Source organism: Mobula hypostoma, chromosome 5, assembly GCF_963921235.1.
Source record: "Mobula hypostoma chromosome 5, sMobHyp1.1, whole genome shotgun sequence".
Lineage (NCBI taxonomy): Eukaryota > Metazoa > Chordata > Chondrichthyes > Myliobatiformes > Myliobatidae > Mobula > Mobula hypostoma.
Window position 1 is genome coordinate 73,552,802 of NC_086101.1, and position 23,522 is coordinate 73,576,323.

The following is a 23,522-nucleotide window of genomic DNA, read 5'->3' on the forward strand; positions in this document are numbered from 1 at the left end:
GACTGTCCCTGATCAGACCATAAATTCTATCTCTAAGATACTTTTCCAACAGCTTTCCCACGACAGATGTAAGGCTCATTGGTCTATAATTACCTGGACTATCCCCTACTACCTTTTTTGAACAAGGGGACAACATTTGCCTCCCTCCAATCCTCCGGTACCGTTCCCGTGGACAACGAGGACATAAAGATCCTAGCCAGAGGTTCAGCAATCTCTTCCCTCGCCTCGTGGAGCAGCCTGGGGAATATTCTGTCAGGCCCCTGGAACTTATCTGTCCCGTCAGGCCCCTGGAACTTATCCGTCCTAATGTATTTTAACAACTCCAACACCTCCTCTCCCTTAATATCAACATGCTCCAGAACATCAAGCTCACTCATATTGTCCTCACCATCATCAAGTTCCCTCTCATTGGTGAACACTGAAGAAGAGTATTCATTGAGGACCTCGCTCACTTCCACAGCCTCCAGGCACATCTTCCCACCTTTATCTCTAATCGGCCCTACCTTCACTCCTGTCATCCTTTTTTTTCTACGAAGTCCCCACCTCCGGCCACTGGCATCAGGCGACTCGGAGGACTGCGGTCTGATTCTCTCAGTAAGCCGAGGTCACGCAGTTTAACCAGCAGATCTTCATAAAGGTTTGTTTTTGGATGATCTCTGTATTGTAGCAGTATCTGGCGATGGTAGATGGTAGCTCTGTTATCCATTGCCCTAAACCCTAAGTGTGCCTTAAAATTAAATTAAAAAACTAAGTTAAAGTAGCACCAGATCCGAAAGGCCGCTGCTGCCCTGCCGCGCTGCCTGTAAACTGCAAGACCAATACAACTGATCTTGGCTTTTCCTGTCAAACTGCAGGGTGAATTCTATTATGTGATCACTGCCTCCTTTTCCTTAAACTAGCTAATCAAATTTAAAGATATGATAAATATTAGCTTTGTCACATGTATATTGAAACATACAGTGAAATATGTCAGTTTGCATCAAATCAGCGAGAATTTGAAGCAGCCCATGATGAGAATCAGGAGCATGCTTCAAGTATCGCCATGCTTCTGGCACCAGCATTACATGCAAAACAACTGTACATCTTTGGAATATGGGAGGAAACCGGAGCACCCGGAGGAAACCCATGAGGTCATGGGGAGAGCGTACAAGTTCCTGTCAGCCGTGGGAGTTGAACCTAGGCACTGTAAAGCAATTGCACTATCTGCTACAGTAACATGTTGCCCATTGCACAACACCAAATCCAGAGTTCCCATTTCTCTAATGGATTTTGATCGTAAGTTCCACTATAAATCTTTCTTGTACATGTTCCTTATTGTGGGATCCAGTACCAGCCTGATTTCAAAGTCCAAAGTGATATAATTTTGAAGTACATGTATGTCACCATATACAACCCTGAGATTCATTTTCCTGTGGGCATATTCAGCAAATTTATAGAATAGTAACTATAACAGGATCAATGAAAGATCAGCCAGAGTTTGCAGAAAACAGCTGTGCAAATATAAGTAAATAACAATAAATACGAGAACATGAGATAGAAAGAGTTCTTAACACGAAATCATTGGTTGTAGGGACATTTTACTGACGGGGCAAGTGAGTGAGTGTAGCTATTCAAGAGCCTGATGGTTGAGGGGTAGAAACTGTCCTTGAACCTGGTGGTGTGAGTCCCAAGGCTCTTGTACCTCCTTTCTGATGGATGCTGCTTTCTTACGACAGCGTTTCATGTAGATGTGCTTAATGGTGGGGAAAGCTTTCCCTGTGATGGACTGGGCCATATCCACCACCCTTTGCAGGATCTTCCGTTCAAAGACATTGGTGTTTCCATACCAGGCCATGATGCACCAGTCAGTTCACTCTCCACTACACATCTATAGAAGTTTGTCAAAGCTTTATGTCATGCAGAATCTCTACAGACTCCCAAGGAAGCAGAAGCCACGTTTGCCTGCATGTTGAAGTCCCTCATGACTTCTGTAACATTTCCTTTCCTACGTGCCTTTTCTATCTCCTGTTTTAATTTGTATTCCACATCTGGCTACTGTCAAAGGCTCATATATAATTCCCATCAGGGTATTTTTAACCTTGCAGTTTCTGAACTCTACTGATAAAGATTCTTCATCTTCTGTTCATAGTCCTGCTTGCTATCCTCCTTGCTAAAGATTTGGTTTCTCTCTTTTTAACCAACACAGCCAGCATCCCCCCGCCCCCCAAATCAACCTGTATTCACCACCTCGCTTAACTTTGTCTCTATGTTGCTTGAAGTTAAATTCTTATCCCTTTCTAAATAGTTATTGTTTTGTCTGGCATCTAAGACACACACATCACAATTATTTCTTTGTAAGTGTTGTCTCTGCTGCTATGTGCCTTGATCCTGTTGCAGGTAAGTTTTTCATTGCACCTGTGCATGAATGTACTTGTGCATATGACAATAAATGTGACTTATTCATACTTAATCTTTTATAGCTTTGAAAATTAGAAAATTTAAATATTTAAAAATACATATTTTCTTTGGGTACATCTTAGAAGCATGCTGAGGAATTTAGTTGTCTTTTCAAATCACTGGAGTTCTTGTGGGGAAGCTGTTCTTACAATACTAGTAGGATTTTGACCTTATGCTGATGGCCTTTGCAATTCAGCAAGAAGTTTGACTTGTAGAGAAGCTTGGAAGTGATGTTTTTCCAATGAATTGGCTCGCCTTGTGCATCCGATGAGGTACATTTGAAAGGAGCTAAAGAGCTGAATGCCATGGTGTCGTATCGATCACCTTTCCCTCATATTAGCCAAGCAAAAGAGTTGGCCAATTACTTCAGGAAGAGGGGTGGTGCACATGTTGCTGTTTGCATCAATGGTGTAGAGGCCTCCAGCTTCACCCTTCTGGGAATAAACACCAGCAATTGCCTGTTCTGGTGGAATCACATTGGTGCCACAACCAAGAAAGCTCACCAGCATCTCTACTTAATCAGGCTAAATAAATTTGGCATGCTTCTTTTTGACAGTCATCAGTTTTTATTGATGCACCAGATAAAGCATCCTATCCAGATGTATCGTGGCTTAGTTATGGTAACTACTTTGCCTATGACCACAGAAATCTGCAGAGGGTTGTGTATACAGTTCAGCCCATAGTGGAAACCAGCTTTCCCTCCTTGGACACTGTCTACACTTCTCACTGCCTTGGTAAAGTAGCCAGCATCATCAGACCCCATACAAACATACAAAAAAACTTGACATTCTTTTGAAGAGTGGACAGAAGTTTCTGGAGTCCTGGTGACTTGTGCCCTGAATGACTTGAGGATAAATTTGGTAAGCAGCTGTCATATTGTTAATGGGATTATGGAGTGGTGCCTCAGGAAGATGGCATCCATCATTGACGATCCATACCACCCAGGAAATGCCCTCTTATTGTTGGGAAGGAAGTACAGAATTCTGAACGCACACACTCAACAATTCAGGAACAGCTGCTTCCCCTTCGCCATCCGATTTCTAAATGGACATTGAACCCGTGGACACTACCTTATTACTTTATTTCTGTTTTTTAGCACTACTCATTTTAACTTAACTATTTAATATACACTTAATATTTAATATACTTTACTGTAATTCTGTTTTTTTTCCATATTATGTATTGCATTGTACAGCTGTTGCAAAGTTAACAAATTTTACCACATATGCTGGTGATATTTAACCTGATACTGATTCTGTTAGTAAATTGCCTAATACATTTTAGCATTACTGTTAGTTTATGGATACTTTATTTAGGATTTTATGTTGTAAAAAAAATAAACTTACAAAGTTGAATCTTAATTTGGAGCCTTAAAACATTTTTTGTTCATTATATCTTTAACCTGCCTCTTTCTCAGACTACAATTGCAAGAAAAAGTTTGTGAACCTTTGGGGTAATACCTTCTACAAAAGCTGTTAGGAGATGGATGTTTCAATCAATGAGATGAGATTGGAGGTGTGGGTTGTAAATGTGGCATACCCTATTTATATATAAAAAAAGACACACAAAGTCACGTTACTGACAAAGCCTGTTCTCTCAAGAAAGATCTGTTTATGTGCACCATGCCTCGATCAAAACAATTTTCAGAGGACCTTAGAAGAAGAATTGTAGAGATGCATGAAGCTGGAAAAGGTTACAAAAGCATTTCTAAAGACTCGAGTGTTCATCAGTCCACAGTAAGAGAAATTGTCTCCAAATGGAGGAAATTCAGTGATTGTTGCTGCTTTACCTAGGAAGGGGCATCCTGAAAAGATCACAGCAAGTGCACAAGATGCAATACTGAAGGAGATGAAAGAGACCTGCAGAAATCTCTGGAACTTTTTAAAGTTTCTATTCATGCGTCCACTGTAAGAAAAACACTGAACAAGAATGGTGTTCATGGAAGAAACCATTGCTCTCCAAAAAAGCATTGTTGCACGTCTGAAGTTTGCAAAGGACCACCTGAATGTTCCACGACACTTCTGTGACAATATTCTGTGGACAGATGAGACAAAAGTTGAACTTTTTGGCAGAAATGCACATTATGTTTTGGGGGGGGGAGGGCACTGCACACCAACACCAAAACTCATCCCAACTGTGAGGCATGGTGGAAGAAGCAGCATGGTTTGGGGCTGCTTTACTGCCTCGGGGCCTGGACAGCTTGCAATTGTTGAGGGAACACTGAATTCAAAATTGTATCAAGACATTTTACAGAATATCAGGGTAGCAGTCTGTCACCTGAAACTTCATAGAAATTGGATGCTGCAACAAGTCAATGATCCAAAACAAGAGTAAATCAACTACAGAATGGTTTAAAAAGAAAATTTGTGTTTTGGAATGACCAAGTCAGAGACCAGACCTCAACCCCACTGAGATGCTGTGGCATGACCTGAAGAGGGCTGACAACAGGAATTCTGCAGATGCTGGAAATTCAAGCGATACACATCAAAGTTGCTGGTGAATGCAGCAGGCCAAGCAGCATCTCTAGGAAGAGGTACAGTCGACGATTCAGGCCGAGACCCTTCGTCAGGACTAACTGAAGGAAGAGTTAGTAAGAGATTTGAGAGGGGGAGGGGGAGATCCAAAATGATAGGAGAAGACAGGAGGGGGAGAGATGGAGCCAAGAGCTGGACAGGTGATTGGCAAAAGGGATATGAGAGGATCATGGGACAGGAGGTCCGGATAGAAAGACAAGGGGGGTGGGGAACCCAGAGGATGGGCAAGGGGTATAGTCAGAGGGACAGAGGGAGAAAAAGGAGAGTGAGAGAAAGAATGTGTGTATAAAAATAAATAACGGATGGGGTATAAGGGGGAGGTGGGGCATTAGCAGAAGTTAGAGAAGTCGATGTTCGTGCCATCAGGTTGGAGGCTACCCAGACGAATATAAGGTGTTGTTCCTCCAACCTGAGTGTGGCTTCATCTTTACAGTAGAGGAGGCCGTGGATAGACATGTCAGAATGGGAATGGGATGTGGAATTAAGATATGTGGCCACTGGGAGATCCTGCTTTCTCTGGTGGACAGAGCATAGGTGTTCAGCAAAGCGGTCTCCCAGTCTGCGTCGGGTCTCGCCAATATATAAAAGGCCACATCGGGAGCACCAGACACAGTATATCACCCCAGCCGACTTACAGGTAAAGTGTCGCCTCACCTGGAAGGACTGTCTGGGGCCCTGAATGGTGGTAAGGGAGGAAGTGTAAGGGCATGTGTAGCACTTGTTCTGCTTACACGGATAAGTGCCAGGAGGGAGATCAGTGGGGAGGGATGGGGGGGACGAAAGGACAAGGGAGTCACGTAGGGAGCGATCCCTGCGGAAAACAGAGGGCGGGGGGAGGGAAAGATGTGCTTAGTGGTGGGATCCTGAAGAGGGCTGTTCATGCATAATATTCCAGAAATATTGATGAACTGAAACAGTTTTGTATGGAGGAATGGCCTAAAATTCCTCCTCACCATTGTGCAAGTATGATCAGCAACTACAGGAAATATTTGGTGGAGGTTGTTGCTGCTGAAGGAGGTTCTACCAGTAACCCTTCTACCAAGGGTTCACATACTTTTTTTTTCCAGCCTGGACTGTGAATAGTTAAACAATGTGTTCAATAAAGACAGGAAAAGTATAATTGTTTTTAGTTTAGGCAGATTGTGTTTGTCTACTATTGTGACTTAGATGAAGATCAAATCACATTTGCTGAGTAATGTAGAAAACCAGGTAAAGGGTTTATAAACTTTTTCTTGCAACTGTATATGCACGCTTAAATCAAAACTCTTTGTATTGCTAACCTATTTCACCTGACATGTTAATTAGAATATTATTTTGCCTTGCTCTGTTAATGCTACCTATCTTATGTGAATGCTGTCTCTGGATTTAACTCAAAGTTTCTGCAATTAATATTTAAAAAAGAAATCGCAGCACTTTCAGGACGCAACATAATTTCTAGGTGAAGGTTGACCGAGAGTCTGCCCCCATACCATGAGCATACTCCAGTGGTATGTGTGCTTGGTTGGAGTTTGTGTACCTTGTGAGGTCTCTATCCACACAAAGTTCTCAGGTATCACCTGAAATATTTCATTGTTTATTGCATGCTGTACCTTTTTAATTAGTATAAGTAGTTTACTTTGTAAAGGTTTGTGATTAAAGGGGAAACTTGCAGCAGAATGAGCAGTTCAAGATTGTATATCAGTACACAGAGTAAAGGAAAATGAAATACTCTTACTCCAGATGTGATGCAGCACAAAAAAATAAGATGAATAACACAACAATAAAAAAACACAGTAAATATATATACATAGCTTATATGTATTAAAAGTGACGCTAGACACAGGAATGTCTGTACGTGGGTGACGAACAGGAAATGATACAGTAGTGGTGTGGAGGGATAGGTTAGTTGGTGGAAGTGTTGCTTGCTGCTTGGGGAAAGTAACTTTTTTTTTAATGTCTGGTGGTCCTGGTGTGGATGCTATGTATCCTACCTAATGGGAGTGTGACAGACAGTCCATGGGTAGGATGTTACTGGCCCCTTTCCAGCTCCTTCTGGTATATATGTCCTTGATGGCTGGTGCCAGTGAAGCATTGGGCAGTTGTAACTACCTGTTGTAGGGCCTTCCTGTCTGCTGCAGTGCAGTTTCCGTGCCATGATGCAGTGCAGCTTGTGAGGATGCTCTCTACTGCACATCTGTAGAAGGTCATGAGTATTGATGTGCATCGTTCAGCTCTCTTCAGCCGCCTCAAAGTAAAAGATGTTGGTGAGCTTTCCTGATTGTGTCGGATATGTTCTGGAACAACGAGAGGTTGTATGAGATGTGCACTCCTAGGTGTTTGAAAATTATTGTGCCACCAGTATAACGAGGGGTGTGAGTGGTGAGAGTTCTCCTGAAATTGAAAACCATCTCCTTTGTCTTGTTGATGATGAGGAAGAGGCTATTTGCCTGCCACCAGACCCTGAGCTCTTCTACCTCCTTTCTGTAGGCTCTTATCGCTGTTGGCCATGTGCCCTGCCACTGTTGTGTCATCGGTGAACTTGACGATGTGATTACTCGAGTGTTTGGCTATGCAGTCATGTGTGAGCAGTGGGTTCAGCACACAGCCCTGGGAGGCACCGTGTTGAGGATAATTGGGAGGGAAGGGCTACGGTACTTCACTACAGTAAACATTCAGTTAGTTTGTGGAACTTTCTTTTCTGATTTCTCAGTATAACAATATGGGAGTGTATGGTTGTGGTCTTCCAGCAGTATCAAACCTGTGAGCAGGAAAGGCAATTCTTTCTCTTTTTCTGTGTTTTGCAGCTGATCGTGTAAAGGTGTGTAACAGAAATTTCTCCACTTACAATTGCAACAGTATCAAAGCACAGCATTGTACACAAAACAAGTGCTTGTGCAACTTGATTTGACAATGTGGCTTTTCCATCACCTGTGCCCTTTGCTTCAGGGCATTGTACAAGATTGGATCCATGTGTTGATAATTAGAAGTGCACACCCAAAGTTGTACAATTATGACAGCAACTGCAAACAAGGTATAAAAGTGAACAATTAGAACATGAGCTGAGCCAGTAAGGGAAACATTTTTTTAAACAAATGTGTTTTAACTACTTTGGGATGAGATTTGCAGTGAGAAGTCCAGGATATAATGACTACATTCTCAAACTTTCAGTGCCTTTGGAACCACCTCCAGATTGCATTTGCCTAGATGGAGATTATTAGGCTCTCAAATCCAGACATGACCTTGAGTTCCTGATCTTCCCATCTGTTCTTTTCATTAAATTAGCAACTTCATAGATATTTGTGATCTTGCGTCAGATTAACAATTTGTTTTTTTCCATGCTCCCATTCTGCCACTCCTTGAAACTTTGTTTGCCCTTAGTTAACTGCGCAAGCTCTGAATTTTTATATGGATGTGTGGTGGAAAGTGTATTGACTGGTTGCATCACCACTTGGTATGGAACACCAATGCCCTTGAATGGAAAATCCCACAAAAAGTAGTGGATATGGTCCAGGCCATCATGGGCAAAGCCCTGCTCACCACTGAGCATATCTACGTGAAATGCTGTCGCAGGAAAGCAACATCCATCATAAGGGACCCCCACAGCACAGGCCAAGCTCTCTTCTTACTGCTGCCATCAGGAGAGCCTCAGGAGCCACACCACCAGGTTCAGGAATAGCTATTACCCCTCAACCATCAGGTTCTTGGACTGGAGAGGATAACTTCACACAGTGGCTCTCACCCCATCACTAAACTGTTCCCACAACCTATGGACTCACTTTCAATTACTCCTTATCTCATGTTCTGGATATATATTGATTATTTATTTTTTATTATTTCTCTTTTGTGTTTGCACATTTGTCTTTAGCATATTTGTTTGTCCATTCTGTTGGGTGCAGTCTTTCATTGATTTTATTGCTTGTATTTGAATGCCTGCAAAAAATGAATCTCAGGATTGTATATGGTGACATTTAGGAACTTTGATAACTTACTTTGAACTTTGTGAACCAATTCAGTTATTCTCAATCAATGTCAGTAAAAATCACGGCTAATCGAAGGATTATCCTGAAGATATATCCGTTAAAAATACCAGTGCTATTTGGCTAAGTTAATAATGGTTCATCAGTGATTTTTATTTTTTTTTGTTCCCATTCTCTAAACATTTTACAATTTAGGGATTGAAGTACTTTTATTAAAAGCCAGTAAGGAACATATAATGTTAAACAGAAACAAAGTGGAGGAAGCATCCAGGAGGTGAGGCTGTACCCGTGAGAAGAAAAACAGATTCAAAGCCCCAGGTCAGAGACTGTCTTCATCAGAACTACATTTCTGATGTTTGATATCCACGTGTCGCCTGCTTTCCGAACGTTCTCTTTACGACATTTTGCTTTTACGAAAGACCTACATTAGTACCTGTTTTCATTAACCAAAAGAGGATTTTCGCTTTTACGGAAAAAGACACTCGCTTTAAATTTCTGTTTACTCCGAGAAAGACTACCATGACCATGAAGCCTTGCGCGAGCAGGTGTGTGTGCATGCGTGACGTGCGAATGCATGATGTGCGTGAACGTGTGACGTGCACATGCATGTACGTGCTGATTTTTTTTCGACAAATCGATTTTGGCTCAAACTTCCCGATTTTGATAAGTGAAACTACACTGTACATACATTATTTCTACTTTATATAGGCTGTGTATTTATCATATTCCTGCTTTTACTATATGTTAGTGTTATTTTAGGTTTTATGTGCTATTTGGTAGGTTATTTTTTGGGTCTGGGAAAGCTCAAAAAATTTTCCCATTTAAGTTAATGGTAATTGCTTCTTCGCTTTATGCCATTTCGGCTTATGACCGGTTTCATAGGAATGCTCTACATTTGGATAGCAGGGGAAACCTGTACTGCTTTTAATATTATTTGAAACTGATTGGAAGGGACCCTATCTTAGTCACTATAGCACAGAAACAGGTTCTTTGGCCCATATAGGCTATGCTGAACTATTACTCTGCCTAATACTATCTGGACTATTGCCTCCATACCCCTCCCATCTATGTACTTCTGTTAAATGTTGCAATCAAGCCTGCAACCACCACTTGCAGTGGCAGCTCGTTCTACACTCTCAGCACCCTCTGAGTGAAGAAGTTCCCCCTCATGTTCCTCTTAAATATCTCCACACCACTCTAAATCCATGACCTCTAGTTTTAGTCTCATCCAACCTCAATGGAAAAAGCCTGATTGTATTAACTCTGATTATACCCTTCAAAACTTTGTATATTGCTATCATGTGAATTCCAACCTTCTTGACCAGTCTCCAATGGGGACTTTGTCAAAGGCTTTGCATAAGCCCATATAGGCAACATCCATTGCCTTTCCTTCATCAACTAGTGGCAAGAATGATTTAAAAAGTGACTGAGCTTTGGGTGACTAGCGTGGCACGTGCAGAACAGAGTGGATTGAGCAGAGAATTTTTGACTGAAATCAGAGTGATAATTGCAACTTGGTAGGTTGTGTCGGATTTGGTGAGTTTTGATCTGCAGGTTCTTTTAGGAGTCCAAGAATGAGTTGAAAAATTGTTGCTACATGATTGTTTACTGAAAGTTTAAAACAAAGAAACAGGCACAAGGCACATGAAACTAAAGCACAAAGAAACTAAGGAAAATACAAAGACTGCTTGGTGATTTTTGCAGAAACAAACACTTTCATACTGAGACGAGAAAATCTGATTCAGGTCCTGATGAAGGGGCCTCGGCCCAAAACGTCAACTGTTTACTCTTTTCCATAAGATGCTACCTGGCCTGGTAAGTTCCTCCAGCATTTTGTGTGTTACTTTTTTATCGAGATGAGGCAGATTCCTGAGATAGGTGAGGGCCTATTGGAAGAGAGACACGTATAGTATGTTTAACACTCGGCCAATGAAAAATTAAAGGCGATAAGCTGTTATATAAATGTTATATCATTTTACCACCAGTAGCTAGAGTCAAACACCACATTGTGGAAAAAAATGTTAGTTACGTTAGTGAAACAACAAATTCAGTCTTGCTAAAAACTTATTAATTGAATTAATACCTTATAAAGCATAAAGAACAACCGATGCCAACAGTCTTAACCTTAGTAACTTGCCATGTTCATTCACTGTGTGGCCCTCCATTAGTTGGGGTTGACCATGGATCTTGTATCCTCGCTATCCATGTTGCTGGTGCAGCACTGTCTGACTGACGAACCCAATGCAAGAGTAATCTAGTGTGCTGGTAGATCCCCTCTGTGCTGGTACACTGCCATCTTTGTTTTTTTACTGAGAGTTTGATGTTCTCCCACACTCGTGTGGTGAGGCGGGCAAGAGTTGTTGCAGCCTTCCTGATGTGTTTGTCAATTCTGCTTCCAAGGAGCGGTTGTCACTGAGTATGTGAACTGATGAGCAATATCCAGTTGTAGTTGTCAATGGTAATGTCTGGTGGTGCCTCCATGTCGTTTATCAAGATGTATATCGGTTTCAGGTTGATAAACCACATTCCTTGCAAGCCTGGGAGAAGCAATCCATCAGTCCCTGGAGGTGTTGCACAGTGTGAGTTGCAACTGCTGTGTCATCAGCAAACAGCATGTCTCTGATCATAGCCTTGTGCACTTTGGTTTGGTTCTTAGGTGGGTGAGGTTTAAAAGCCTGCCATCTGATCTAGTGGGGAGGTGGGTCCCCTCTGTTGCAATGGCTCAGGAGGAGTGCAAAGAAGACCCCAAAGAACATAGGGTTGAGACTGCAGCCTTGCTTACGGCTGCTGCTTATGTTAAAGGGCTCCAAAGTGCTGCTGTTGTACTGCACTGTCCCCTTCATGTTGTTGTGGAAGGATTTGATCCTGCTCTGTCGTCTTGATGGGCAGCCTACCTTGGAGAGGATCTGAAAGAGCTGGTCTCTGCTGACCAAGTCAAATACCTGGGTGAGATCAATAAGCACAATGTTGAGGGGCTTCATTTGATCTCTGTACTTCTCCTGGAGTTGACCTTGTAGCACAGAAACCACTCTGATTGCAGCTAGACACACTCAGCCAACTTCTATCGTTGAAGCAAGAAGACTCTGGCAAAGACTTTGTCAGTACACTAGAGGGAGATGCCCCTGTAGTTGTTAGTCATTTCTTTCACCTTTGTTTTTGTAGAAAGTAATGATCTTGGTGTCCCTCGTGTCCTGTGGTTCATGCTGCCAGCACTGACAGGATTTCATGCAGAGGGCGCAGTAGGTTAGTTATGCGGTGCTTGATCAGGTCTAGGGGGAGATTCCTATCATGGCCTGGTGCTTTACCTGAGGTCAAGCTGCTGATATCCTTGCTGAGCTCCTCTAGGGTCATCTCTGAATCCAGTTCTTCCATTGTTGGCAGGCACTCAATGGACTGAAGAGGTGACAGTGTTCACTTTGGAGTAGAGGTCAGAGTAATATTCTGATCATCTCTCCATCTGTTTGGCCCTGTCTGAGATTACTTTCCTATTGATGGGTTTGAAGGGAGCCATCTTGCAGTGAGGGGGGGGGAGAGCTTTCTTGATGCCATCATACATACGCCTGATATTGCCTGTCAGTGCAGTGGTCTGGATGTCTTCACTGAACTGTATCCACTACTCATTGGCGCGGCGCCTGGCAGTCTGCTGAACTTTACATCTGGCAGTCCTGAGGATCTGTAGGCTTCTCTTAGTTGGCAAGGGAAGCATGTTTGACTTCAATGATGGGGGTCATCTAATTGGATTTGGCTTCGAACCAGTAATTTGTTTGAGGTTTTCTTCCCAAAGGTAGCTAAGGCTATAGATGGTATTTCACAGAAATTCCATTTCTCTTTGACGGTTTCCATGCTGCTGGTGATCAGTTCCTTCCTGAAGGACTCGGCAGCAAACTGCTGCAGCAAGTCTTGGTGAGACGGCTTGCTGATGTCAGTGCAATACTGCCCTTGTTTAAAGTGATGGAATTTCTTTCATTGCAGTCTGATCTTGCAACACATTAATTAGTGATCAGTGTCGCTAGTTGTGCTGTGGTAGGAATGTGTGAAAAGTGCGTTCCTGCCATAGGAGCCATGTTCATAATGAACCAACTCCCATAACATCATCTACAGAGTATGTCTAGCAACTGTGTATGCACTTCCTTTACCAGCAATATTTTAGAAAGTTTTTAAATTTAATCTTCTATTTTGAGGTAAAATCTTCTCTTTCCTTGCAAAACTTATCCCCATCCATCATGTTTCCTGGTATAGAGTCACATAGTGGCAATGATCATTCTGGGAACATTTTTTACTAACTGCAATCAAACAATGTTTGGAGAAATGGTGGCAGTTCCGACTGTAAATGGTTTGATGTATAGCAAATGAGCATTCCAGATAAGGCTTTGGACCTCTGTTTTCCAAATCCTGACACTAATCATGGTTGGAAGCACACATTTGCTTTCTACCCTGCGGCTTTGTTTCATGTACCCTTCACCCCCTTGTGACCTCTGTCCTTTCTTTACCACTATTAGAATTTATCACTGCATCATTTTCCTTAAGAATCACCCTCCACAAAATTTACTTGTATAGTGTTCTGATCTGAATGATTACTACATAGTCGAGCAGGCTTTCAAACCTAACCTCTTTACTGCTTGCTATTACTTCAGGTCGTGAAATTTAGTTGGAAAGCATTACTGGTTGGTCCACTTGCATTTTCATTTTTGTTCTTGCCATTTGCTGTTTTGGACCCCTTGCCACTCCACGTGATTTTTTTTTGCATCTCATTGCATAGTCGGACACCCTGGTAGCATAATGCTATTATAGCTCAGGACATCGGAGTTCAATTCTGGCAGCCTCTGTAAGAAAGTTTGTGGCTTTCTCCCCGGGGAATGCTTGAGTTTCCTCCGAGTATTCTGGTTTCCTCCCACAGTTCAAAGAGGTGCAGGTTAGTAGGTAATTGGTCATTGTAAATTGTCCTGTGATTAGGCTAGGGTTAGTCACCTCGGTGAGCCAGAAGGGCTTATCCCACATTGTATCCCTAAATAAATATAGTAGTGTTTCTATTCTCATTTTAGCAAGAATGTTAATTATATTGTTATTAGTATACGTGTTTTGATTAATTTTGAAATCATAAATGTTTTAAATTGTATATTTTCCAATGAATAATTCTGCACTGTAATTAATTTAACTGCATTTATCTGGATTAATTGTAAAGAGGCTGCACAGATGGCCCATTGTTTAGTGTTGCCAGGGTTCAGAGCTTGCTTGATTTACACTCTGGAGTTGTTCATGGTGCCAGTTTGATAAATGGCTCAAGCATACTTACCCCAAACTTGATCTCTCCATTGTTTTGGCTTTGATCCTAAAAAATTGACTACATCTTGGAAAATGCAGCTGAATGAGTTGGAGTGTAATTGCTATTTTCTTTGCAGTTTAACAATGAATTATCTGCTTGTAGTTTAAGTAGTTCTTGTATCCATATAACAGTTTACTCATGGTTATTCAAAGTATAATTCTGGAAAGCTCTGGAAAATAGTTTGTTCTGCATTATTTGAATAAGTGCTTTTTCATTGGTTGATTCTTATCTACAAATTTGAATGGAGTTTTCCTTCTCTCTGTAGTTTAAAAATAACAGTTCCATGCTGAGCCCCATCTTAGTCTATCTTTCAGCTTTCTGCTACGAGCTTCTTTTCCTGTTTGTTCTATCTACCCTTAATAAAATGATCATGAAGCAACAAGTTTTGTGTCTTTTCCCTGACTTGTAAAAGTACCTTGGTTTAAAAGTATCAGAATTCATTACTGAATTCTACATATTACAAATTTTTAAATTTTTGTGCATTTTTTATGATGTAGGATGTTTAAGATTTAGTTTTCCTCTTCTGATTTTTCTGTTGTAAAATTGATCTCTAACAAGTGACTATGACTTGCATGAAAAGCTGATTTCCTCCTGTTTCTGTCTCTTGTGGACCTCGCTCCAATTTAATGAACAAGGAATATGCCACATATTTCTATTATGATCAATATTCAGCTATTTTAAAAGCAAGTTTGAAAGGAAAATCCTTTATTTATGATGGAAAAGGGCTGCATGCATATTTGCTCCGTTAACTCAAATATGCCCGGAACCATTATGTAATTGCCGCCTCATTAACACGAGATTCTGCAGATGCTGGAGATCCAGAGTAATGCTGGAGGAACTCAGCAGGTTGAGCAGCATCTACGGAGAGGAATAAACAGTCAACATTTCGGTCTGAGATCTTTCTTCAGGACTGGAAAGGATGGGAGAAGAAGTCAGAATAAGGAGGTGGGGGAGGGAAAGGGACTACAAGCTGACTGGTGGTAGGTGAGACCAGGTGAAGGGGAAGGAGGGTGGGTTGGGAAGAGGGGATGATGCTGGGAGGTGAGAAGTGCAAGAGATAAAAGACTGAAGAAGGAAACTGATAGAAAAAGACAGTGGAAATACGCATGGAGCCATCATGTACTTGCCTGCTTGTTAATTTAATATCTGTTCTTATTCAGTGGCAGCACAGTGAAATTTGTTTCTCATTTACAGCAGAGCGTGCAGATAAAGGACGAGTTATCCATTTGACAATCAATCTAAAATGGCAGCTAACAAGAATAAGAATCAAAGCTCGTTGGCCCTGCACAAAGTGATCATGGTTGGCAGTGGAGGCGTAGGCAAGTCGGCACTAACCTTGCAGTTCATGTATGATGAGGTAAGATGGCATCTTGGTTGGATCTTAGCTACAAGAAGAGTATCTTTGTTTTGTTTAGGGCAAATTTATAGCTTAAATTGTTGCTCTAGTTCTGATAGCATCTTAATATACTGACACAGATGTATTAATCCTGTTATAAAGGACAATTTAAATAAAATAGGAAGCTGAACAATTCAAAAACAGTAAAGTAATTATTGTATTTTTCCTGATTTTTTTTTTGTCAATTTTGTTTTTAGAGGATTCAGTTCATCTTCTAAACTTTCAGAAATTAGTTTTAATTGTCTATGATTTCTGGAGTATATGTAGGTAGGTTCATGAAATACTCCATTTGTTTAAACATTACCTTGCAATAGACAAATTTGAATGAAGTTTGTTTTCCCCATTCAGTTGAGTTACATCCTTGCAGCATTAAAACTTAAGCGAGATGGCATTTTTTTTTAAAAAGTCTTCTGCAATAGTAATGAAAATAATTTCTTGGAGCTATGCCAAAATTCACATGGCTGATTCCTGGGTTGAGAGGGCTGGCTTGTCATCAGATGCTAAAGATCTAGATTTTGTATTGTTTAAAGTTTTTGAAAAATGTCTGGATCTTACGGAGTTGCGAAGCAGACTGGATGGGACAAATGGCCTAATTCTGCTCCTTTATCTTATGGTATGATGGGGTCGATATTGACACTTCTCCCAGTGAGAGGATCTCGAACGAGCAGACATAGTCACAACATTCAGAACGTTTTGAAAGACATCTAGATTAGTACATGGTTAAGAGAGGTTTAGAGAGCTATGGGCCAAACGCGGGCAGATAGGATCAGCTCACTGGGCACACTGTCAGTGTGGGTGAGTTGGGTTAAAGAGCATTTCCCATGCTGGGTAACTCTGACTCCGGGAGTGGTGAATCTCTGTTATTCCTTGCACTGGAATCATTAGGTATTTAAAAAGGAAGCAGATATATTTTTAAAGGATCATGAAATAGAAGCTAAAGTTTAGAAGGGGGAGTTTGCAGCCTGGGTAGGTTAGCTGTGACCATATTGATTATATCATTTGAGAGGCCGAGTGAGCTACATTCCCATGTACCCGATAGCTAGATTGTGCTTTATACTATGTGCAGACCTTGTTCTAACTGCTGCTTGATTCTAATGCAGAGTACACACAAATGACTTTGAAGAACATTTCATGAATCAATTTGGATGGATTGGAGGAAAAAGTTAATTAAAACCCAAGTTTCCTTGCAGTAACCTATAACATTTTGTTAACAAATTTGCATTGTTAAAGTTCAAAATAAATTTATTAAAATACATGTATGTCACCATATTCAACCCTGCAATTCATCATCTTGTGGGCATTCACAGTAAATCTAAGAAACACAATAGAATCAATGAAAGACCACACCCAACAGGATAGACAAACAACCAATGTGCAAATGACAGCAAACTGAAAATACAAAAAGAAGAAAAAATAAAATAGGCAATAAATATCGAGAGTCCATAGGTTGTGGGAACAGTTCAGTGAGGGGTTGAGTGAAGTTATCCACTCTGGTTTAGGAGTCTGATGGATGAGGGGTAATAACTGCACCAAACCTGGTGGTGTGGGCCCTGAGGCTCCTGTACCTCCTTTCTGATGACAGCAACTATTATATCAAGTACCTACTGGCTGATTGACTTTTGGGACCACGCCAAGACTTTTGTGAATTCCTGCTTATGAAGAGCACTAGTGCTGGCTCATGAAACCAATCTTCTAATATCAACGTTGAGCATTCCCAGGCAAGTCGTTATTTGGAAGCACAGAATACTTTGCTGTAATCCAATTTTCAAAGAGCACCCTCTGCTGTACTAAAGTGATACTTCCCATTTACTTTTTCCACGATCTTGCCAGAGTGAGGTTGATCATGTAAGCTAAATGTAAGAAGACAGAGTGCCACCAGAAAATATTAAAATTGCCCAATTTTTTATGCAGTACTTATGTATACTTCTCCATTGTTATCTAGTAATTTAGGATGAAACCATAAACTTCGTGTTCACTTCTTCTCCATCAATGTTTGGAAATTGAAGATGAATTGAAAGCTGCATTTAATTAATCTACTTGATCTGAAGCAATAAAGAAAATTCATTCGTACAGATCCACTATAGATGTGGCTGTCAATTGTTTAAAAATATTTCCAAAAGTTCAAAATGTCAAAGGTGAGAAGTTAGTTGTCTCAACAGAAAATATCATCCCTAATATCTTGGTGCTTCCACTGTAGTAGCTATTAATTTTTCTTCGCTTTTTGCTCCCAGCAAACAAATTATTCTAAATGTTTTCCTTTCACTGACTGTTTAAATATGTCTTTTTTTTTCCCTGTTGTCTGAAATTTTTTAAAAAAGGGAGTTTATAATCTGCCATTTCATATAAATCATTGTTTTCTTTGTATAATGTTTCAGATTGTAGAGTTTGGACTTCTTAATCATTATGCTTTTTGTTTATTTTCATCTAGCTTTTATATAGTTGTGACATGTTTGCTAGTGTGCATCAAATTTAATCTGATGGTGAATAGTAAAAAATTATCATTTTATTTTTTGCAATCTAGTTTGTTAGTGTAAACTGTCTCTCTAATCCAGTCTGGATTCTATTAATGTAAGGTTGATTTTTAGATTATGAGAACACTCAGTCCTCTTTTATTGTCATTTAGAAATGCATACATGCATTGAGAGACGATACAATGTTTCTCCGGCATGATATCACAGAAAACAAGACAGACCAAAGACTAACACTGACAAAACCACATAATTATACCATATAGTTACAGCAGTGCAAAGCAATACCATAATTTGATGAAGAATAGTCAATAGGCACAGTAAAAAAAAAATAGTCTTAAAGTCCCTGAGTCGATCAACTCCCGAGTCCCAGATAGTGCCGGCAAAAGGGAGAAACTCCCTGCCATATACCTCCAGGCACCATCAACTTGCCGATACCTTGGAAGCAGCTGACCCTGAGACCATCTGTCCGAAAACTCGGAGCTTCCGAGCAGCCTCTCTGATACAGCCTCCCGAGCACCATCCTCTGCCAAGTGCCTTCGACCTCTCCTGGGCCGCTGAAACAAGCAAAGCCGAGGATTCCGAGGCCTTCAGCTCCAGAGATTCCGGTTACCACACAGTAGCAGCGGTAGCAAAGCAGACATTTCAGAAGTTTTCCAGATGTTTCGCTATGCACTCACGTCTGATTTTTATTCCTTTTAATTGGGGTTGGAATGAGAAATCAAGAGACTGAGTCAAAGGATGAGCTGGATGTCAAAACATGGGATCCAGGTTGTTTCGGGATGCTACATGATGTGATATAAAGTATGATTTGGTAAAAGTTTCTTTGAGAGACTGTATGAGACTTGAGGGCATGTAGTATAATCAATGGTATCAAAGACTGGGTAGCAGTAAGCTATTTGTAATAAAATGTAATTTTGGTTAGGACTATTTTGTTGTAGTGACAGTGGGAATTGCTACAATTCATATTTTAAAAATAAAGGGCGGCATTACTGTACATTTCAAAGTTACAAAAGTTCAATAACTTCAAAGCAGCACACAGTGCTGGAGGAACTTGTTAGGTCAGTCAGCAATCTATGGAAATGAATAGATAGTTGACGTTTCAGGTTGAGACCCTTCTTCAGGACTGGAAAGGAAGGGGGTAGATGCCAAAATAAAGTTAGGAGGAGGAGGATAGCTAAATGGGTAGAGAAGGTAAAGGGCTGGAGAGGAAGGAATCTGATAGGAGAAAGAGAAGGGGAAGGAGATGGGCAGGTGAGAAAGAGGTAAAACGTCAGAGTGGGAAGTAGAAGAAGAGGGGAGGAGGAGGGAAAAATTTTTAACTGTAAGGAGAAATTAATATGCCATCAGTTTGGAGGCTACCCAAACAGAATCCAAGATGTTGCTCCGTCACCCAAAGGGGGTGGCCTCATCTTGGCACAAGAGGAGGCCAGGGACTGACGTGTCAGATCAGGAATTGGAATTAATGTTGGGCCATTGGAAGTTCGGCTTTTGGCAGATGGAGCAGAGCTGCTCGAAGAAGCTGTCCCCCAATTTACGTCAGGTCTCACCAGTGTGGAGGAGGCCACATCCGGAGCACTGGACACAATATTTGACCCTAGCAGATACACAGGTGAAGTGTTGCCTCATCTGGAAGGGCTATTTGAGGCCCTGAATGGAGGTGAGGGAGGAGGTAATTGGGCAGGTGTAGCATTTTGGCTGCTTGCAGGGATGAGATTAGTGGGAGGGATGAATGGACAAAGAAATGGAGGGAACGATCTTATGGAGAGGGGAGGTAAAGATATGTTTAGTGGTAGTATCCCTTTGGAGATGGTGGAAGTTGTGGATGTGGAGGCTCATGGGGTGGTAGGTAAGGATAGGAGGAACTGTTCAGGTGGTGGGAAGATAGGGTGAGCACGGATGTTCAGGAAATGGAGCAGATGTGGGTGAGGGCAGCATCAATAGTGGTGGAAGGGAGCCACGTTCTTTGAAGAAGGAAGACATCTCTGATGTCCTGGAAAGGAAAGCCACATTCTGGGAACAGACGTGGTGGAGACAAAGGAACTGTGAAAAGGGAATAACATTTTTACAGTAGACAGGGTGGGAAGAAGTACAGTCAAGATAACTGTGGGAAGCGGTAGGTTTATAAATGATGTTGGTTGATGGTTTGTCTAGAGAGATGGAAACAGAGATAGAGAAAGGGGAGGGAGGTGTCAGAAATGGAACAAGTGAATTTAAGGGTAGGGTGGAAGTTGGAAGCAAAATTGATGAAATCGAGCTCTGCATGGGAGGAAGAGTTGGGGAGATTACTGAGGAAGGCTTGGAGCATGGACCTGTAGCTAATGAAAAGGCAGGCATTGCTGAGGCCAATGGCTACCCTTAAAGTCTGGAGAAAGTGGGAGGAGTTGAAGGAAAATTTGGGTGGTAAGGACCATTTTTGCCAGACGGAGGAGTGTGATGGAGCGAACTGGTTGGTTCTTTTATTGGGAAAGAAGTGGAGATCTTTAAGGCTGCCTTGATGGTGTATAGAAGGACTGGGACTGGACATCGATGGTGAAAATGAGGTTGGAAGGGCCAGGGAATTGAAAGTAAGTAAGGAGATCGAGAGCAAAAGAAACGTCAGGGATGTAGTTGGGAAGGGACTGAACCAAGGGGATTAGAATGGAGTCAAGGTATAAGGAAACGAGTTCAGTGGGGCAGGAGCAGGCAGAGACAATGAGCCGATTGAGGTCAGTTTTGTTTGTGGAACTTGGGTAGGAGGTAGAAATGAGCAGTGCAAGTTAAGGGAACTATGATTTTGGTGGCAGTGGATGGGAGTTCTCCAGAGATGGAGGTCAGTCATGGTGTCATCTTCAAGGGTTAGGTATGAGAAGGTGTCTCAGAGTTGCCACCAAGCCTTGGTACCCCCTTTATCTGTGGGTTTGATGGTGAGTTTGGGATTTGTGCAGAAAGAGTGGAGGCAGTGTGTTCAGGGTAACTTCAGATGTTTTTGCAGAAGGAATTATGATTGGTATATAGAGTTAAGGCCATATTGAAGAAGAATCTATTTGCAGTAGGAACTAGGAAGGCAAAATGTCAGTCATAGTTAATACAGCATTGAAACGAGATCTTTGGCCCACCATGTCTGTGTTTACCATCAAGAACGTATTTACACTAATCACATTGTACAGCAGTTGGTCTGTAGTCTTGGCTGTTCAAATGCCTGGCTGGACACTTGAATGTAGCATATCTCTGCCTCCTCCACTCCTTGGGACTGTGCATTCCAGTTTTGAACTCCCTCTTGTTGAACAATCTCTTTCTCTCTAAGCCTCCAACTTTAAACTCCTATACTCTAGTTTTAGGTACCTTTGCTATGGAGAGAAAGTTTCTTAATCTACCCTGTTTGTGCAGTTCATAATTTCGTATTCCTCTATCAAGTTCCTCCTTTGTGTTCTCTTATCCAAGGCAGGCAGCCTGGTTTCTCATGACCAAGAAGTTCTACCTCAAGCAACATCCTGTTGAATCTCCTCTGCACTCCAATGCAATTGTACCCTCCTTGTTTTGTGGTGACCAGATCTGCATAGTGTATAGCAGTTGCAACTTTGTCAGTGATTTTTATATGGTTGTAACAAAACTCTGGCCTCTTATTCTGTGTTCTGGCAAATAAAGGCAAGTATTCTGTGTACTTCTTTCACTACCTTATTTACCTGGCTGGCACCTTTTAAGGATCCTGCACTGTACTCTGTGCCTCTGTTCCTTGATAGACCCTAGGACCATTGTATACACTCAGTGGCCACTTTATTAGCTGCACCTGTACCTTATGCGAAATCTAATCAGTCAATGAACTGGCAATACCTCAGTGCATAAATGCATGCAGTCATAGCCAGGAGGTTTCAGTTGTTCAGACTAAACATCAGAATGGGAAAGAAATGTGACCTGAGTGACTTTGACTGTGGAATGATTGTTGGTGCCATATGGGGTGGTTTGAGTATGTCAAACTGTTGATTCCCTAGGATTTTCATACACAAGTGGCTAGGACAGGAGTTCCCAACCAGGATCCACAGACCCTTTGCTTAATGGTATTGGTCCATGGCATAAAAAAGTTGGGACCCTGGTCTAGAGTGTATAGAGAAACAAAAACGGCTAACACAAAAAAAAACAAACGAACAAAGGACACAAACAACAAAAAAGAGTGAAAAGCACAGAATATAAAACGTGAAGCCGCAAAGTCATTGAAACAGTCTAGGACTGTTCAGTATTATGACCCTTCCAGGACTAATTTTTACGCCACTTGCAAACCTCGTAATCAAACTTCCATTCAAATTTTTATATAGAAAAAGCAAACCTAACACTGCGTGTGTAGCTGCCTTGACATCCTAATTTATTGAAGTATCTTTCTATAGTTTATACATTCATAATGGATTGGAGCTGTTTTCAATTCTGTACCTGCTCCGTGCTTTTTTTTTTAAAATCTATTCCTCTAGTCTCCTGAATTCCTTGGAATTGCTGTCCTTTTTACCCTTTTGGGAACACATCGGCCCAAGTGATTTGTTCTGCTGGAATTGGGTTAAGTGTGTTAATTGGTGAAAATAAGAGATGGGAGAGAAACCAGAGTGCAAAGCTGTTTCAAGTGTACATTTGTTAGAGCCTTCAAGGTTTGTCATGAAATGGTGGTCTTAGTATTTATGGCAAAGCGGTCCTTAAATTCATTTTACTTTAGAGTGTAAGTGGTGGTGGCAGAGAAGGAGCTTCATTTCACTATTGTGCTAGGTAGAGGGGCCAGTAAGGAAAAAGGTGCAGCTGGGTTTTAGTAGTAAAACTAAGATGGTAATGGAATCCACCACAAAATTTGGAAATCAAGGATTTGACTTGTGCGTGACCGGACTTCCCAGAAGTAACTTTCGAAGGGATAGTAATTATTAATGCATAGGGAAGGAAAGTGAATGGCGTGAGTTGGAAACTTTACCATCGTTCAGGGGCAAATTTGATTATGCAGGCTTTAAACTTTAATGTGTGTTTATATCAGAGGAATTAGTTTCCCATGTTAAATTATTGTAAACACCTTGATGTGGATCATGACTTAATCTTCACATTTTGCTCAGCTTGTTTTACCAGTGCTATTTTATCCTCCTGGTATTGTTGTGACTAAGTGCCAACCTCTTCAATGCCAAAATACGAGCTTCCTATTTTGTTGCTGTCAACTACAAAGTCTTGGATGGGATTTTACCCACCTCCTTACAAATAGATCATTTCATCTACCCTGTTAAATCGTAATCTTTTAAAAATGGGTCAGTCGTCGACTTATTCTCTTGCAATGAACAATGTTTAAGAATTTGCATAATCAAGTGCGATTCTCACCATTGCTGTTGCTTCAGTTTTTCCATGAACTTTGAACTGCTCAATATTATCTCCATCTCACTCATGAGATCCTATTTCACATGAAATCCATTG

General features: G+C 41.3%; 1 protein-coding gene across 2 annotated transcripts in view; it reads left to right on the forward strand.

The window, feature by feature from the left end:
- The window catches only part of ralba (v-ral simian leukemia viral oncogene homolog Ba (ras related)), a 67,645-nt gene that overhangs the window by 22,038 nt on the left and 22,085 nt on the right, over nt 1–23,522 (forward strand). The window contains exon 2 of one of the 2 annotated variants that reach the window (XM_063048549.1): nt 15,444–15,606. In XM_063048549.1, coding sequence (XP_062904619.1) covers nt 15,493–15,606 — 114 coding nt within the window. In that variant the 5' untranslated portion in view covers nt 15,444–15,492. The remainder of the gene's footprint in view (nt 1–15,443; nt 15,607–23,522) is intronic. The other variant, XM_063048550.1, reaches the window with a different exon arrangement.